At 38.7% G+C, this 18768-nt stretch overlaps 1 protein-coding gene across 9 annotated transcripts in view; it reads right to left on the bottom strand.

The window, feature by feature from the left end:
* The window catches only part of ISA3 (isoamylase 3), an 88823-nt gene that overhangs the window by 50107 nt on the left and 19948 nt on the right, over positions 1-18768 (bottom strand). For 3 of the 9 annotated variants that reach the window (XR_016054213.1, XM_006827861.4, XM_088864974.1), the window contains 2 exons: positions 11815-11872; positions 1328-1391 (listed from right to left, as the gene is read on the bottom strand). Coding sequence is in view for 2 of the 9 variants with exons in the window: in XM_006827861.4 (XP_006827924.2) it covers positions 1328-1391; positions 11815-11872 (122 nt within the window). In the remaining 7 variants the exon portion in view is untranslated. Of the gene's footprint in view, positions 1-638; positions 746-1128; positions 1231-1327; positions 1392-11814; positions 11873-18768 lie in introns of all 9 variants that reach the window. The other 6 variants (XR_016054217.1, XR_016054220.1, XR_016054214.1 and 3 more) reach the window with 4 other exon arrangements.

The raw sequence follows: 18768 nt of genomic DNA, 5'->3' as shown, positions 1-18768 counted from the left end.
GCCTTTGGACTCGTATTTTGTTCGTACACAATCAACGGAGGCCTCCCCGACATATGTTGCAAGGTCTCCAATAGCATGCTCTTACTTCGTCTTTCCCTTAATAAGTCATCAAATTTGGTGCTTTTCGATTCGTTCTGTGCTTACGCACTCCACTCACTGTCTACTCCACGAGCCTGAACTGCCCGCCAATCTGGCTCCTTCTTTTAGGCGAATAACTTGACTTGAAGCTACGATCTCAAACTCATTTCAACTTTTCTATAGTTAGGAACACCCCCTGAGCCCAGCCTACCTATAGTTTAGATCATAATTCTTTTCAAATATTTGCTCGGTCACCATCCAGAAGCCTCAACTTCAGCTCTATCTACTTTACATGAAAAGGTTTGACACTAACCATCTTCCGAGGCCCGAAGGGTAATGGAAATAAAAATTGGTAGGCAAGTTAAAGAATGTTCTCTGTCTAAATCATGCAGCTAGAGCACTCCCTATAGGGTTTGAGCCACTTCAGTTATAGAGATCTTCTAACTGCCATGTGGAGGATTATCATAGTACCAGTTATCATTGCAATTATATAGTAGAGCCAGCTCCTATAATTATGAATAGTTATGACATACCTGACTTCATTTTAAGGTGTGTCATACCTGAGTTCATCTTAAGGTGCATCTAGATTGACTAATCAAGGTTACAAAGATCCATCGCTGCTTCCATCTTTCACTTCACCGCACCCAGGAAAATCAGTTTTAAGCCACTAAATCATGCAACACCAACAATTCAAACAATTATCTAAAGCTTAGTACTCTTGACAATGTTCATATATTCTTCATTCTTTGGCAAATATAGAATGTACAGATCATGGAAATCATGAGGTTAAAACACACTATGATGTGTAAGAAATGCGTATATATAATGTCCTCCGCAACTAATCACCCATCAATTTCAAAAATGCGTGAGCATCAATAGGTGAGCTGAGATTAGATGAACACTTAACATCAAGGCACTAATAATTGAACTAACACTTCCCAATGCTTCCTATGTCCTTGTGGCATCTAAACTCTAAAATCATTCATGACCTTCAACAAAAGGTGTTTAAATATGATCAGAATGAAAGAAAAGTCATCTCAGGAGCATTACCTACAAGATACTCAGCAGAGAGAATTAACAGTGTCCGTTCAGATTAGCAATAGAAGCGTCCACAGAGCAAGCAAATTTTTGAAACAGCTGCCATGATATAATCTAGTACGGGTTTCAGATTTTTCTTTTTTTCAAACCAAGAAATGGTTCTAACTTGCAGTTATCTCGAAAATCTTCATGATGATTCTAGCATACATACCAGTGCCTCAAACTATCAAGTATAAGTTCCATCACAACCGGATGGTTGCAGTTCAAGGTGTTCCCTGTGTAAGAAAAAAGAAAACACAAGAAGGCATAAGTATAATTGATAAACACAGTCAACATGCACATATTTTTCATCAGATGTGCATATAGAGACTAAGAGTATTCTTCCTTAGCCACCTCAAATCATCATCAAAATATTAAAGGGTATTCACCACCAAAGTAAAACATGGGTAATACTCCAAAGAAATGTTAACAAAAATAATAGACATTTTGTGTGATAGATTAATTCCCAATTCTTTTGATATTTTATAATGTTCCAACATATGGTTCAGGGGAAAAACATATAATACAAGTAAACGGAAATACATACAAGATAGAAATGTTTCTATGACAATGAAATCCATGATTGCTCCTGACAACAATCAATTGAAAACTTGTTGCTTTGCACAACAATCAGGTGATGAAAGTTCCATAACATAAAAAAAGACAAAAGCAGTACACTCAGGTTAGCAGTGTTAGATGACCGATAATATTTTATAGTAAACTTTCTAAACCTGAAACAAGATACTTGGATTTATTTTCTAACAGCTTAGCATCCCTCTCAGATTAATATGAATGAGGAATATCATATGAAATACAAAGTAAAAGGAAATAAAAACATTATTTTCATAACTTAGGGCATTTTCATATGTAGAAATTTACTGTATCAAAAAACAAGAGTCTCATATCCAAAACACATGTATGACAGAGTTAACTTGGGGATAAAGCTATATTAGTAGATTCTTCTTATATTTTTTTTGGAGAATTGGGGGCATCATGATTCATCTAAAAATATTCTTACAAAAAGCCCACGAGATGTCAGTATACGAATCCCACAGACGGGGTGTTCTGACTGTATAACCACCAATCGTATATCAAAAAACTAAGAGGGAAAAACGAGAAAAAGAAGAGCAGAAAGTTGAGCATAAAAGAGGGAGACCGGTAGAGAGAGTGGGGAAAGAAATGAAGAGCAGAAGGTGAGAGAGAGAGAGGACGGCAAAGAGTTTGTTGAGAAGCGGGATAGGAGTGGGGAAATGAAAGGAGAGAAAGTTAAAGTGAAAGAAAGCAGCGAGATACGACAAAACCAAACACAAGAGTGGGAGAGAGAAATGGTCGAGAATGGTGGAAAAGAAAGTTAAGAGAGAGCTAGAGAAAAGAAAACTGCAAGAGAGTGGGAGAGTAAAGTGTTAGACAATGGTGGAGAAACGGGGATGGAAAGGAGAGCGGAAAAAGATGTCGGACGAGAGATGAAAGTAGGAAAGTAGAATGTTTGGTAGAGATCAGAGAACAAAGAGAAAGTTTGCATGAGCAGTTTGCATGAGGGAGAGAGAGTGACCAGGGCAGAGTAGCAAAGCAAAGAGAAAAATAGGGGCAATGCGAGAGTAGAGGAGAAGAGAAAAGAAAAAAGGTGAAGAAGCATAGAAACAGCAAAAACAAAAAGTACATGAGATCAAGTAGGTAAATGTTATATACATATATATATATATAGTAATGATTCTTTGAGACCCTCCCACACGTATGTATGTAGGACCTCAAAGGATCACCATTAAATTTGGCACAGATCTCTAAAAAAGTTATCACATGGGTGTGGGACTTGACTTTTCTAGAGATCTATGCCAAATTTAATTGTGATCCTTTGGGGTCCTACACACATGGGTGTGGGAGGGTCGCATAGGATCATTACTTATATATATATATATATATAGGGTGTGATTTCCATAAGATTGCAACCTTAAACAATCCAATTAAGGAGGACCTTCAAATTTTATTATAACATATAATTTTGATGTAAAATATTCTTAGGATTATCTCAAAATCTATTTTCATATCTAATTGTAAAATTTTAAACTCCAAAAAAGGTTAAAATCAAGTAGATTCATAAACATATGAAATCTTGAAAATGGACGATCTAGATAATGTGTCGTAAGATGCACTATTTTTAGGACTCCAATCTTTTTTTTTTCATAGTCATATCTCGATGTTGAGATGATCAATAAATGTGTTTTTCAACATTAAAATAAAATTTTCCAATAGATTTTTTAGGTGCATCCGTAGTTCTACATTTTGAGGTTGCAACCTTATATAAACTTTTTCCATATATATATATATATATATATAACCAAGATAGAATTTGTTATAATTCTAGGAATATTTCAAGGTTTATATAATCAATAGTAATCACATAAGCAGTCTAATGAACCCGAAATAAACTAACACAGCTATTAGAATAAACAAAGAGAAAGGAGAAATATCTAGTACGATCCAATTAGTATATGTAATTTCTCTAATCTTTACATTAAAGATAAACTTTATTTGCATTCTAAAATTTACTTATGGAAATACAAGCAGATAACCTACAAGAACGGTAGTACATGAAAACAGGGACTTACATAGTACAAATACAGAAGCTGGTGAAGAGCTTCCACTCTTCAGGACAGTAAGTAGGCAGACTACTAAGATTACAGTCACACATTTACACAACTCTCCGAGTGGTTTATGATACACCACCGGATATACAGTGACTAAGAAGTTCAAGAATTAGAAACAGAGAAGTTTTATAAAGCAGAAAAGAAGAGATTGAGATTAGACATTCACTAAGATTTATTGAAGAACATGGATGGAAGAACCTATAAAAGGTTTTAAGTAAAGCAAGAATAAACTATTGAGATGTTTCGAATTTTACCCGGACTTCAAGAGGAGTTCCCAAAAGCTGAGAAGAGAAGTAAGCAGACTCTTTTGAGCAAAGATTTTTAACCATTTTACAAAGACAATCTTCTATATCTTCTTCAGAGTCTGAGCTACTAAAGATTAGAGTTTCATCCTCGATTCTTCCTATAAGAGACTCTGTATCAAAATTTGAGGTATCCATATCTGATTCACCTTCTATTTGAAGTATATCATATATCTGGGTTTTGATTACTTCTTCCAGCTATAAGGCATTGATTTTCGTTTTAACCTTACAAATATTTTTATAATGTCCTACCTTACTACAATACTACAATTATAACATACTGGAAGCGTTCTTTTCCCTTTTTTGAATTTGGCTTTTGGGGCAAATTTCTTAGTGAACTTTTCCCTAATATCTTTCTTTTGCCCAAATTTATGCTTTTTATTTTTATTTTTTCTTTTATAGAGTTTATCAGATGAGGGTACAGTATTGTAACCAAATTGTTCACAGAAATCTCCTAACTCCTTTTTCCATGTCATTCTCTGTTTATCCAACTGCCTTTTTAGTTTTAAATCAGTGCATAGGGCAAGACCTTCTGCACAAATTTTTGCAGACTCTCCTAGAGTGTAAAGAGAGTAAGGGATTATTCCTTGATTCTTATTTTTCAGTCTAGTTTTCACTTTTTTAGCAAACAAATAGGGTAATCCTGCTATGAACTTTTCCTTCCAATAGTCCGCACTACTATCCTCTCGAGTTAGGAGGCGTGAAAAGAATACATCCTTATACCACTTATAATGAGATAATGTTGGACATCTAAGATTTGATAATAGGTCTTCTGACTAACAAGGAAGTACTCCCCACAAAATTGAGAGTTATTGTATATATGAGTGTGTTGACTGCATCACTTTCACTATGAGGAATATCTTGATTGAATTCATTCTTTATATTCCATTGTCTTGTAGCATTTAATATTTGAATTTTAGTGGTTTCACTCATATGAAAGTCCCACCAGCCTCGTAGCCATCCAGTAAACCCACAGACAATAGCCTTAGCTACTTCCTAGTCATGATTTCCTGTTACTTTACAGGCAGTGGCATACATTGTAATATGCTTCATTGTATCGAGTATCTGATGGTCAGACATCCCATCAATATTCCAATTAACGATTGTCCTTCCTAAGTAGGATACAGTATGGGAAACCAAATCTTCTTCAAACTGTATATCTACTGGGGTTGGCCTAGTATGGTACATTCTTGATTGAGCAGTAGGTCTCCATTTTTTCCCATAATCTATCCTATTGATATTTGAACTATCTTCGTTGAAGGCTTCCTCTATTCCCAAAATCTCATCCTTATTTGCTGAATTTACTTCTAGTACCATGGCTTCTGATTCAACTATTACCCCTTTTCCCTTTTTGTCTTTCAAACTCAACTGGGAAAGTTTCTTAATTAATTCATCGACCAATTCCTTATTTTCTTCCTTTTTCTTGATCCCTTTTAAGCTGAATCTACATTTATTTCTGGAGGGGGTTTGAATAATACAGCCTTTTTCTCTTGTCTTGTACTATTCTGCCCTTGAGACCTTTCTATTATATTTTCAATTATATATATAAATTATTTTTTTTTATTTTTTTTCTTTTCTTTCTTTTTTTTTTTCCGTTTTTCTTTAGCCATGTTGTGAAGTCTTAGCTCACAATTGTGGTCTACTTGGAGCACATCACCCTCGACTCCCAATACCACACTGCACACACACACAAATTTACACATACAGGCACACAAGGGTTTAAAGGACCAGAGCCCAACTTTCTTCAAGCTCTTTACATTTACAATGTATACTGCCATGGATGCCTAGCAAGGGTATAGGCCTGGGGGTTTATTTAGACCCCCGTTACAACATTTGAAATTCAATATATAAGCTACACTTGGCGGCCAACCTTTGCTGCGCCATGCCAAGTGACCATGGACATGCCCATGCACCCAGCATGTCACGATGGCCATTGCAAGCCTCTGTCACAGGCCCCTGCAGGCCTTGACATCCATTGCACGCTTCCTTATCAGCCATGCCAACCCTAGGACGCTGCCTGGCCATGCCATCATTAGCCTGCCAAGATTTGAATTCGAATATGCCCACCCACCCAGCCCAAGCAAGCCATGGAGGCCACGGTGTAGCACACTACCTCGCCGTGCGCCGACCTAGTTGTGTGTCCTAAGCCCTTATACACCGTCAAGCACCACCTCTATGTCATGCACCCTCTCTTTGTTATGCACCATCTATGTGTCATGCAGTACCTCTGTGCCTTGTTCGTCGTGGCCCACCGTTTGAACCAAGGCTTGCACAACCCTCTCATATGGGAGTGAATATGTAAGGAGTTGGCATACATGCACCACATGCATCATGATGCAGCCTCATCCTTAGGCCAGCTGGATCAAGGGAGTTTTCATGGCTCTCCTCCTCGACCAGCACGCATTCACCAAACTGGGGATCTAACAGTAAGCATCCTACAAACTGGGGCTCTAACCAAAAAAATCATTACTGTAGACAACACAAAGACAATGCTTGTGCTTAACTTAGATATGTGTGGGGGAGTGGCACCATCTGTGGCCAGCGTATCAAGTCTAAAGTCTGCCTCCCACCAGGTATGACAGAAGAGTAATGTCAAGAAAATCATGGGTTAGTCTCGAAGGACAATGTCACCTACCAGAAGCCCATGACATAACATTCATGGAATCTCCATCAACAAGCAATTGGTTCCCCCAACTGGGATTGAACCTTTTGATGCATACAAGGAGAGTGATCACTTAGCCCAAATGGAATTGCCTAAACTAAAATGGATGGAATAGAAGTCTAAATTCGAGTATTTAAATCCATGAGTGCTGCATGGACCCAAGTTCCCCAATGAGCATCCATCTATGTTGTCCTTTACAAACCCTTGGGGGCGGGGATCCATGCTTTAGACCATGAGACTTTCTTTGGAAAAGATTGAAAGATGTCCTGCCAAATCAATTTGAAATCTATTTTCGAGAAGCTTTTGAGACATTTGCTGTTATTGAACCAAACAATCACAAGATCTCTGGCTCTTCTTACATTTGCACATGCAAATCTCTTGAGTTCTTGAAAGATTTGGGGATTTCTCTCCCCCATATAGACTAAAGAATAGACAAGATGGAGGCCCTCCAAAGAAATAAACCTGTCAAGCTCTAGGAGACTAAGAAAAGAAAAGATGTTCAATGGATCCCATATTAAAGTCTTTGAAATGTTTGGCCTAAACTTCAGACGCTAATTTACGATGAAGAAACAGACAAGTGGGGGTCTTCTTCTCCTCCCCATGGTGAGCATCTATTTGTAAGGTTGTAACCTCTACTCATGAGGCAGTCTAAAGTTATGTCTCGATTGGAGATCACTAGCTAGGTGACGGATTGGACTTTCAAAGGATGTGTGACCCAAGCTTTATTATGTATGGATGGTGTGTGGGAGGAGGCAGGGTGAATAATTTTGTAGCAAGAAGCAACTGAAGAGGCCGCCTGTGTGTTTGTTAGCCCATTCAACCATGTCTGATCATGTCCAATAATGAAAATGTAGGCTAGACTGTCATAGAGGGCTATTAGATCCTCGTATTCATGGTCATGAAGTAGTCCCCAAAAGGTGGATTTCTAGTTCTGATCAAGGCCATTGCATTTAAAATATTGGGCGACTATAGCATTGGGGTTACTAGTTGTGGTAAAGAGATTGAGCCAAGTATCTTTCAAGGGGGCTGATTAGTTATCCAACCATGATTCCATAAAAGAACTGTCCCCCGAATTAACTTTGAATCTTATACAAGGAATGAAAAGCAGACGACACCCAAGAATCAGCCGATCTAGATCAGAATCAATGAGAACCGGTCAGGTTCACAAACAAAATCGGGAATCAACCGGTTCTTGACAAAACAAGTCAGTTCTTTGACAAAATCGGCCAGTTATTTCAAGGGACAAGTCAATCGTCGGGTTCCAAAGTTTTTTATTTTTATTATTGGTTCTTGGCCATAGTGGGAGTGACCAAGGATGTGCGACTTGTCAAATATGTGCGAACTAGGTTCCAGAGTTGGTGTCCATAGAGTCATTAAAACACCAGATTATGAGGCTCAGTTTAAGGACATTATACCAAGAAGGGTTTGAGGGTTTCCTTTGGACATGTCGGTGAGATCACTTCATGATTGATACAAGCCAGGGCATTACGATAATGTGAGTAACTTCATGTGGATGGAGATATGCTTTCGTGAGTATGTGATTGAGCCCTGTGTAAGAAGGATCGACGCTGAGAGGACATGAGCCAAATCCCTTACTATAATACCATTCACGACATGTACATATGACAGTTGCAAAATGGGAAGCGACTCTCACTTAGGTAGATCCAATAAGGAGAGAGATGCACGTGCTAGAGAGAATTCCCTCACATCCCAAGAGTGTATATCCTCGGGGACCTCCTGCAATCCACTTTACATCTGGGACCCAGTCGCCCATCAGGTTAGCTTTGATGGGCCAAACATTAAGCCCCAGCTTGAGACTCTGGGTCATGGGCTCGTTGGGCTAATTTTGAGAAAGCACCTAGGGCTTCCAAACCAAGCCAAGTGGACTACCCAAGAGGTTAAGAATGAACTCCTTAAGGGTCTTAATTTCCTAAAATAGAATTTTTTTCCAAACCTTGCTTTAATGAAAATTGCAGAAATGATTTTTGGAATTTTTGAAAAAGTTTCTGAACTTGGAAACCCACCGACACCCTTTGTTCGAGGTAAATGACACATAAGGGCACCACCCCATGGGGCCCAAATGGCCAATGGGCCCCAATGGGAGGTGGAATATGGCTGCTAACATCTGCCACACATTAGCCGAGTCACGGACATATGAGTGACATCAGCCCTTGGCGTGGGACGCCCCCCTCTTTGTTCCTTGGACTATTTTGGTATTTGCAAGTTTGTTCACCCACTGACATGTGAGAGTAGTGATTTATGTGAAACCTTGGATATTTTCATGAGACCATTGATACTTTAAGGAAAATGTCTCATTTTCCTTAAATTTTGGGACCCTCAAGCCATGGAAAACCTATATCTAAAGTGACTTTTATGGTGTCTTCATCTCATTGCACACTTTTGTGAGCTTATGATACCACATGTGTGAAAGGGGGATGAGGTGTTAAGAGAGAAAACCTTCTTCACATCAAAATGGAATTTGAATTTAGAGAGAGAAGAGTATTGCATAGACTTGAGAGGTATGCCCTCCATAAAATTTTCTTCTCATAGTTTATTCAAAAAGCAAGGGCAGTTATGCCAATGGTATTTTATGAAATTCAGGAATTAATTTATTTGGGAAATTTGGAGTTGTTCTCACACATGTAGGTATAAAGATGGAGAAATCTAAGCCACACATCTATGATAGCTAGGTGTGGATTAGAAGGTTATGATCAAGCCCCTCTCCAAGCTGTTGACACTCTAATTGTATGGTTTGGATTCAATCCAACTAAAGGCCAACTCAAAACCCTGTCTCCCATGTTATAAATATAACTCAGGCACCAATCCTAAAGAATTAAAGAGGAACCCTAAACCCCCAACGTGTGGCCTTCTTTTGTCTTTTGCTTTGATGTGGGATGTGGGGGGGGGGGCAGATAAAAACAAAGTGAGAGAGGCCCCATCCCTCCTCATTCCCATCTCTCACTTCGGTTGAGGTGCAATCTTGGTGGCCCTTCCTTAGAGCTTAAGGTGACCCTTTCCTTGGTGTTTTGGAGTCTTCTTTTTGTTATCTCTGAAACTTTATAGTAAGGTAATCCTTTCCTATAAGACTTATTTCATGAAGCTTTGGTTGTTCTTTCATGCCCCTATAGGTTGTTAGGCATTGTGACTTGAATGTTGTTTAGTTTGAGCGCTCCATCTCTACTGGTGATTATGTCCCACTCTCACTTTCTCAAACTAACCCAATAGTTCCCATGACCCATAGTCTATCACAAGAGTTCATAATTGAACTACCAAAGCCAGCCAATAGGTGATGAGAACACAATCCTAGTCTATGGACTACAAGTTCCTCCTTGGGACAAGCTTAAGTCACACAAACCTGTGCACACTCATCACAATTGGTGTATGGGGGCCATGTCTAGCACATGTATATGCAACACCATCAATAGTGTCCACTTCTTAATACGGCTAACATATGTATAATGTCGTGTGAAGGTCATGATGAGGATTTGGCCCTCGTCCCTTCAGGAATACTAATCACACATAAGGATCACACAAAGTCCCTTGCCTAATTACCCTGGGCATCTCTCCGATCTCATCAAAGGATAACCCTGCAAATCCTTCCCAGTTGTGCTATATGCTCAAGTATCATAGGGTTTTAGAACTCAACTCGGCCTAGCTCGTCAAGCCTAGTTTGAGTCATGGCATCAGTATTACCACCTTCGGTCCCTCTGGACCATACTCTCATTGGAGTTTATTATTCCAAAATCGTGAAATTTCGATACATGCTCTCATAAGGCCTTTAAATGGCCACAAAAACCCAACCACCCTTTCCTACCAGAAGCTCCTCCTTCAATTGTGGCAAAAGCTTGGTTCCCTCTCATCCCACCCAAAATCCAAGTCTTTAGTTGCATAGCTCTACCATCGACCAATTCCAAAGAAGGGGTCTTCCGACACCCAACAGATGCGTCATGTGCTTGAAGGCAGAAGAAACCAATGCTCCTCTGTTCATCGCTTGCCACCTTGCCAGATCCCTTTGAAACGACCTGCTTCCATTTTTCAGTTGATCGTGGTTGACTCTAAAGTCGATCCCACACCTTTTTTCTACCTTCCTCAGCCCGCCTTGGTCAGAATCCAGCATTCCCCTCTACATGACATCTATGTCTGCCAAGTTGTGGGTAATTTGGCTGTAGAGGAACAATAGGACCTTCTGAGGGGAGAAATCACAGTCGATAGGTTGATAGAGAGGGCAAAAAAATCTGATAAGAAATCCTTCAAACATTTCCCCCACACTAATTTTCACCAAAGTTGGCAGGCTCTTTTGAACTTGAGGCCCATCAAGATCTCACATGCTTCTCTGCGGACACCGCCAGAACTAAGCTCAATTTTGATGGTTGTTCACTTGGCAACTTAGGCCGCTCTGACATCAAGGGAATTTTCAAAGGAACGATGGAAGCATCCTTCACTCCCTTTCCCTCTCAATCAGCCTTGCTGGCTCCACCACGACGGGTATCTCCTGTCCTCCTAGCAGGTGCTGGGAATTTCAACACCAGCTGGAATCCCGAACTGGTGGTGGAGGATGATTCCAAAAACATCATTTCTTGGGCTTCCGGCAATGGACTGTATCCCTGGAGAATGATCCACATCTTTGACAAAATTTCACATATTTTCAGGCCTACTCACATCTCATGGAGGCATATTTTTAGGGACATCAATGTAGCAGTCGACGCCCTAGCTAGGGAGGGAACAGGATGCAGCACCACCATGGGGATTTGGGCAACAGTTTTTGAGCACTTCATCCCCTTCTCACGGTTGTATATTTCTATACTACTTAACAACAGTCTACAAATTCAAAAATAAATAAATAAGGATCAAAAACCACATAACTAAAAGTTTTCTTTTTGTCCCCCAAAAGGACACAATTAAAGGTTACAACTCTTTTTCTGAAAGTATAATACATTATAATTATTCATGATATCAGGTACGTTCTATAGTCTCTCATTCAGCTTGTCATCAAAATGGCGACTCAAAAGTTCAGCTCATATAAGTCATATGGAAGGTGGACAGAACATACCACAGCCTGAAAAATTGAGAAATTGATTGGAGTTATTAAGATCCAACATGTAATAAACCTGTAAAACATTTTAGTCAAAATGAGATCTTATCAAACGAGGTCAATTCCATAAACGTACAGCTTAATGATAGATTGCACAAAAATCCTTATGAAAACATATCAACAGATAAATTTCATGATTACTTAAATTGAATGTATTAATAAATTTAGGATTGCAATTATTTATAAATTAAAATGCAAGATGCTAGCCACATACATGGATCTCCAATCAAGTATGGAGCACAAAAAATGCATAAGGTAAATATCAGAAAGGTAGTGGAACTCATGTAACAAAAATACATATAATTCCTACATATATTCTTCCAAGACCCACATTATCCTAAAATACACTCTATCCCAAGGCTGCATCCATACTACAAAGTTATAAAAAGCTGTAAATGTCATTAACAAGGACTAAATATGTTTAGACCAGCACAGTCACACTACAGACCAGAGGAACAAAACCAAATATGAGTCCTAAAATTTCTTTTCTTGTCTCTTTTTTTTTTTTTTTTTTTTTTTTTTTTGAGGAAGTTCACTATAAAAAGTAATGAGTCATCAAATTTCTTTCATGTAAGAGACTCATCAAAAGAATTCTCGGAAAAATTGGCATTTTATAATCAAAAGTACATAGCTAATGACAATATCAAACAAGAGATTGGAGTTTGATTCATAGTACATTCATTTTTCAACATTGAACAGCACCATTCCGTTCAGAGTGTGTGAACAGTTTTTCTCTAGTATCCCGCCATGGGAATTATGGTATCTCAATGCCTTAAATCCAAGATTCCCTCACTCACTAGGAGTGAATGCGAGATCGTGATTCTCGGCGCTAGGCACACTAGGGCCTAAAATTATATACCTCAAGTACATGAGGCAATAAGAAATGCCAGTGAACGAGAGGGATTGATTTTTAGAGGTGTGAGGGTCATCTCAAGGCAAGGATAGACTTAGACTTATATGCCTCATGGGTTATGTGTTGGCCAGGGCTAAGAGAACCAAGAAGAGATTAAAATTGGGTTATGTGTTGGGCAGGACTAAAAGAACCAAGAAGAGATTAAAACTCGAGCACCTTAAGTGTAACGGCCTTGTATAGGATGGTCATGACTCATGGGACATGAGACAATGCCTTGATAAGGCATGTGCCCCACAGTCGCATGGGAAGCCACTCTTTATGTGTGACCCAACTAGGAAGAGTGTGTGCACAAGTGCCTTGAGAGGATCTCAGTATATATGTCCTTAAAGGTGCACTTCTAATCCACTGACACCCAAGAATGACGGGATACTGATTGAGGTGACTTTGATAAACCCCTATCCCTTACACAAACTGTGGAACATAGGCTTGTTGTGTCATTCTGAGAGAATGGAGTGTCATTCTAGACAAGAGTAATAGAGTACTCCTATACCTAGATTTCAACCTAAAGATCTAATTTATCAATTGTCCAATTTTATTTTGATGCCACAATGAGTATTTACGATAGAAAATGACTTACAAAAATTTTGGGATTTTTTGCAAATATTTCAGAACAAGAAAAGAGGATCCATTTAATTTGTTTGACCCAAATTCCATTTGAGGACAAGAAGTGGGAGCCCCAAGTGCCATCCAAGTGGCCATAGGGTGACATGTAGCATCCCACAAGGCCCACCATTGGCTGACATCAGCATGACATTAAACACAATGGTGTGTCCTTTGTCTTTTGTATATTTATTCAATCGTGTTTTATAATGCTTTAAATGACAAAAAAGATTTTATAATTTAAGTGATTTATTTAGTCACATGGTGTTTTACAACTCGTGGCCTCATTCACATGTGTCTAGGGTTTTGGGTATATACTGTAAAATTATGGCTTAAACCCTAATCCATCGCTGGAAATGATATTTTAAAGTTATTTTTTGTGTGGCATCACCCCATTGGCTTGAGCCCATGTGAATCTTTTGAAATAGCTTAATCCTATAGGATGGCTAGAAGGTATTTTCACAATCACATTAGGGGCACCACCATCCCCTTTCATTCTTCATTGAATTTCAAAAGTTCACAGCAAACACTTTTAAATGGCATATATGAAATTTATTTCAAACTTAGGATAACTTGGTAAATGGGAGTGGATAGAAACAAAATCCCTTGCATTTGGAGAGACAATATTGACAAAAACAAGACAATGCAGCTTGAAATTTATACAATACACATGGAATTCAACTCTCAAAATGAAAATACAACAAGGTCATTGTGACTACAGCAAATGATTGATTTTAAAATACACTCAAATTAGACAATACAACGCAATTAGGGTCCTTTGTCCATGAACAAAACAAGCTACACAAAGAGTTTCATCAAACTACACATGTATAGGGCGCTTTTGAAAATTTTCCACCACTCAAAATTACAAGGCAAAATTATACACCAATAAGCTCCATAAAACTCAACATGACATGATCTCTATCACAACAAAATATATATGCTCAAGTGTGCAATGCATCATAAACATGGGAAGCCGATCAGAGCTTTCGAGTAACCGGATTACGGCCTTGGGTCTTAGCTATGTGCCATTGGGTCACATGTGATGACATATCTCAAAATCCAGCCAAATTCGTCAACCCAAGAGTGGGAAGCCAAGCATCTACTAATATATACTTAAAACATAGAAGGATTTGCAGAGATCTAAAGATCAAATCAAGTAGGAAAATCGTGGGAGAATACGAGGCTCTTAAACACAAAACTAGTTCAACTAAGTTCACAAATCTGAAAGTTGCACAATGTAACCCAAGCAAGTGTATACAGACTAACATTTTTGTCATTATTTTCTTTATTTTCACCACCCGGATTACTTACAGATGTCCAAATACATAATGAGAACCACAAAAAAAAAAACAAAGAATCCCAAGGACTTTCACTTCTTGTCATTTTCACAACTCTTTATTTCACAAACCAAATTGAATAAACTTGATCTTGGAATCTTGAAGCATATAACTACATAAACAGAAAACAAATTGCCAGAAGATTACCTCAACTGGACTTTGCACACCTCATTCCAGGTCACCTCCTCCGATAGCGCACTGGATCAAGGTCTTTCTCAAATCTTTTAAAGTATGGGAAAACTCAAGCTATCAACCCTTTCAAATCAAAGAGCAATGGTGGAGCAATCACAAGACTAAGCCTCAACTCCTAGGCATGGTATACTAGGTCTCGATACCTAATATGGAAGGCTAGGTCTCAATACCTAGTATAGTACCCTAGGTCTCAATACCTAATATGGTAGGCTAGGTCTCAATACCGAGTGTTGTAGGCTAGGTCCCAATACCTAATATAGTCCCCTAGGTCTCAATACCGAGTGTGGTAGGCTAGGTCCCAATACCTAATATAGTACCCTAGGTCTCAATACCTAATATGGTAACCCCCTTTTCACAAAGCTTGGGGCATGCCCCCTTTTTCTCTTATTAAAATTTCCTAATAGAGGCAAGCGAAAGATGAGAGATCTTAGCGAGAGATGAGAGAGGGTAGCGTGTCACCTTGTGAGGAAGAGAGAGAGAGAGAGAGCTCAAGGTGTAGAGAATTAGGAGCCATATGTTTTCTATTTATAGATTTTCTCTCGAGTTAGGGTTTCTTAGGGTTAGCCATCCTTATAGAGAACAGATCCAGAACATTGATCAAAGGAGACCTGTGGGGTGAGAGATCTTAGCCATACAATCCTTAGATCAGCCATCATGATTAAAAGAAAGGTGTTAGAACTTTATCCTTCAGCTTCCTTAATCTAATCCTATCAAATAAATTTAAGATGGAAAATATATGACAATCTTTTATTTTCATATTCTCTTCTACACATCCTTAAACTTGAGAATTAAATCTCTTTATTTCCAAACTTTCCTTTTTCTCTTTATTGATTGAATGGCTTGTTTTACAACCTTACAAACTAGGAAAAAATCCCCACTAAGTGAAGCGTGCCACGTATAGGGCCCTTAGGGGGCCCCATGCACCACTATGTAAAATTATTGTGGGGCCCCATACATTATGTGTTTTAATAAAAATAGCAAAATGATTTTTAGAAAAGATCAATTATTTCATTTTTCTCTCTAAATATTTAATATACTGAAAATTCTATTTCTCTCTGTTTATAAATCCAGTTTGAGAAAATAAAATATCTAAAGACTTCTAAAAATTCAAACTATCAATCAAAAAATCATTTAACATCAAAATAATTAATTCTAAATAATTTTGATGGGATTCAGATCCAACTAGGTTAAGGAATTATTAATTTGCTGAAGCATTTTATATTCTGCTGTGGACTATAATCCACACTCACTTTCTCAAACAGACCCAGCAATTCCCATGACCCACAGACCATCACAAGGGTTCATGATTCAGCTACCAAAGTCAGCCAATAGGTGAAGGGACACAATCTCATTCTATGGATTACAGGTTCTCGCCTAGAGACAACTCCAAAGTCACACAGACCTGATGCAACTACAACTCTATGGTGCAAAGGGGTCATCTCCCACACATGTACACGCATCACCCTCAATGGTGATTCTCATTCCCAATACAGCTATCATATGTACATGCTATGTGATGGTTCAATGATGAGGCTTTGGCCCTCATCTCTACATGTCTATCATCACACACAAGGGTCACATAGTTTTGGCTCACTACCCTGGGCAACTCCGACCTCATCAAAGGATAACCCTGCTAACCTTCCTCGGTTGTGCTCTATGCTCAAATATTTAAGGCTTTTCAAACACAACTGGCCTAGCACGTTAAGCCTAGTCTAAGTATCGACAAATAACATTTCCCTTTCTCGGTCCCTCTGGACCATACTCCCACTAAAGTTCATTGTTCCACTATCTCAAATATTGATTACAAGCTTTTATAAGGCTTTTAATAGCCACAAACACCCAACATCTCCCACTTGGCCTTTGAAGGCCTTACATTCTCTCTTCCTTAGTCTCATAAAATCTCTCTCTCAAGCATTTCACTTATTCTCTCCCATGCTCATTACATATCAAGGCAAACGTTTTTGCCATCAATCCTTTCTCCAAGGATTCATGGATATAACCTCTGTGGGAGTCAAGAGGCCTCTTTCTCTTTGCTACTCGAATCGCATCCCGAACGTGGTCATAGTCCATCTTTTGTGTCGCATCGCGAATCATGGACTCTCGTTGTGGCTGAAGATCATCACGTACCCTCATCTCATGGGGTTGTATCTCAACAGCTCAAGGGAGTTCTTCAATCATGTTGTTCCCTTTTGTAGCCAGACAACCAATGCCACATATTCAAGTTCCATGGTGGGCAACATTATAGCATGTTGTTCCGGCTAGTTCATCAAGCATAAGCAGGTTTTGCCACTGGAATGTTAAGTTATTTGGATCTTCCATATGGATATTGTATATCTGACTATCCAAGCAACGGAAACATTGTGGAACTGTAGCAGCTCCCACTCAATCATAACATGGTACTTCATCCGCATTCTCATGCCTATGTAATGAGGTATTATTGCAAGTCTCATGTCAAATATAACTCAATACCCTTGGGTTTCGCAATATGCCAAACCCTTTCAAAACCACATAGGTTCAACCACACTAGTCTCTTGGTTGTGAATCCATACAAACCAAGTTATCTTATCCACACAACATGTGTCAGGGAGGCCTAACAAGATGGACATCCTATAACATTCCCTATGGTTCATGGTCTTAGGTAATCAAGGATTCTAAAGAACTAACATGTCACATAATCAGTAATATCAAACATGAGTCAAGACTTATGGGTAATAAAACCATTGTATAGATAAAAGACACTTTCTCCCATCTTTCTAAAATACTTTCATGACTCAAGGTCTTTCTATTTTAGCAAAACTCTTGACTTGGTATATTTTCACAAGCAATAATTAAAAAATAGCATGGCGATATAGAATGATTTTTCATAAGGACTTAGTGGACCTCGCAAGACTATGGGGTCTTCTCAAAACCATATCCATAGACCTGGATATTTCAACATAAATGGTCCAATCTTATTGCAAAAGAACATACTTGGTCTTCAAAAATCATTTTACCACATACACCTTTAATTATTTACCAAGTCAAGTTATGACCACAAGACAAATCATAAAATCCATCTATGATTTTATCCAAAACAAAAAACACAACTAAAAGGTTGTTATCAAAATCCGACAAATATCCAAAATACACATTTTCTTGGCAAATTTTGGAGACTTTAACATGAGATCCTCATCATATGCGATACACCATATTATTGGACATTATCGAGACGAAGGTCACCAAGATCAGGTTTCATCAGAACACTCCTTTCGTGCTACATATTTGAATGAGGCATACCAATCTCTTGTGTTTGATACTTACGTCCATAGACCTTAATCAAAAACACTAAAAAACACATCTCCAAGTGTTTTACTACCTTAAGTAGTTCACACAAGTTCAAGGAGGCAAAAATAAACAGTGTATTTGACAGAGATTTTAGAGAGAGTAGTTGGAGATCTCTATTGTAGGATGGATTCATGGACCCCTAATGGGAGTACATGGTTTAGGGCGGTGAGAGATAGGGAGATACAGAGTACTGGGATCTGATTTTTTGGGGTTTTGAGAGATTTTTGGTCAGAAAATGTGGTGGCAGCGGCCAGCTAGCCTGAGGATGAGGCAGCAGTGCATCGATATAAGCAGTTTGCTAAGCATGCATGACAATATGATTGCCCCAAGCCAGGTTTTGGCTGCTGAGACTGGATTGTTATGCAAGTAGATTGGTGGTCATGTTTAGACTTTGAATTCAATGTTTATCATGAAGATGATTGTCAACTACACAGTTCCTCACATCATCCTCTTCCCTGGGGGTCCTTTAATGATGTTTGCAACTTGCTTTGCTTATGAGCTAATGCACACTGATATCTATTAGATGCGCACTACTCAAGCTTT

Source organism: Amborella trichopoda, chromosome 4, assembly GCF_054954075.1.
Source record: "Amborella trichopoda isolate Santa Cruz 75 chromosome 4, AtrichopodaSantaCruz75HAP2 v2.0, whole genome shotgun sequence".
In the NCBI taxonomy this organism is placed as follows: domain Eukaryota; kingdom Viridiplantae; phylum Streptophyta; class Magnoliopsida; order Amborellales; family Amborellaceae; genus Amborella; species Amborella trichopoda.
The sequence above is the reverse complement of the archived record's forward strand: the minus strand, read 5'-3'. Positions and strand labels throughout refer to the sequence as shown.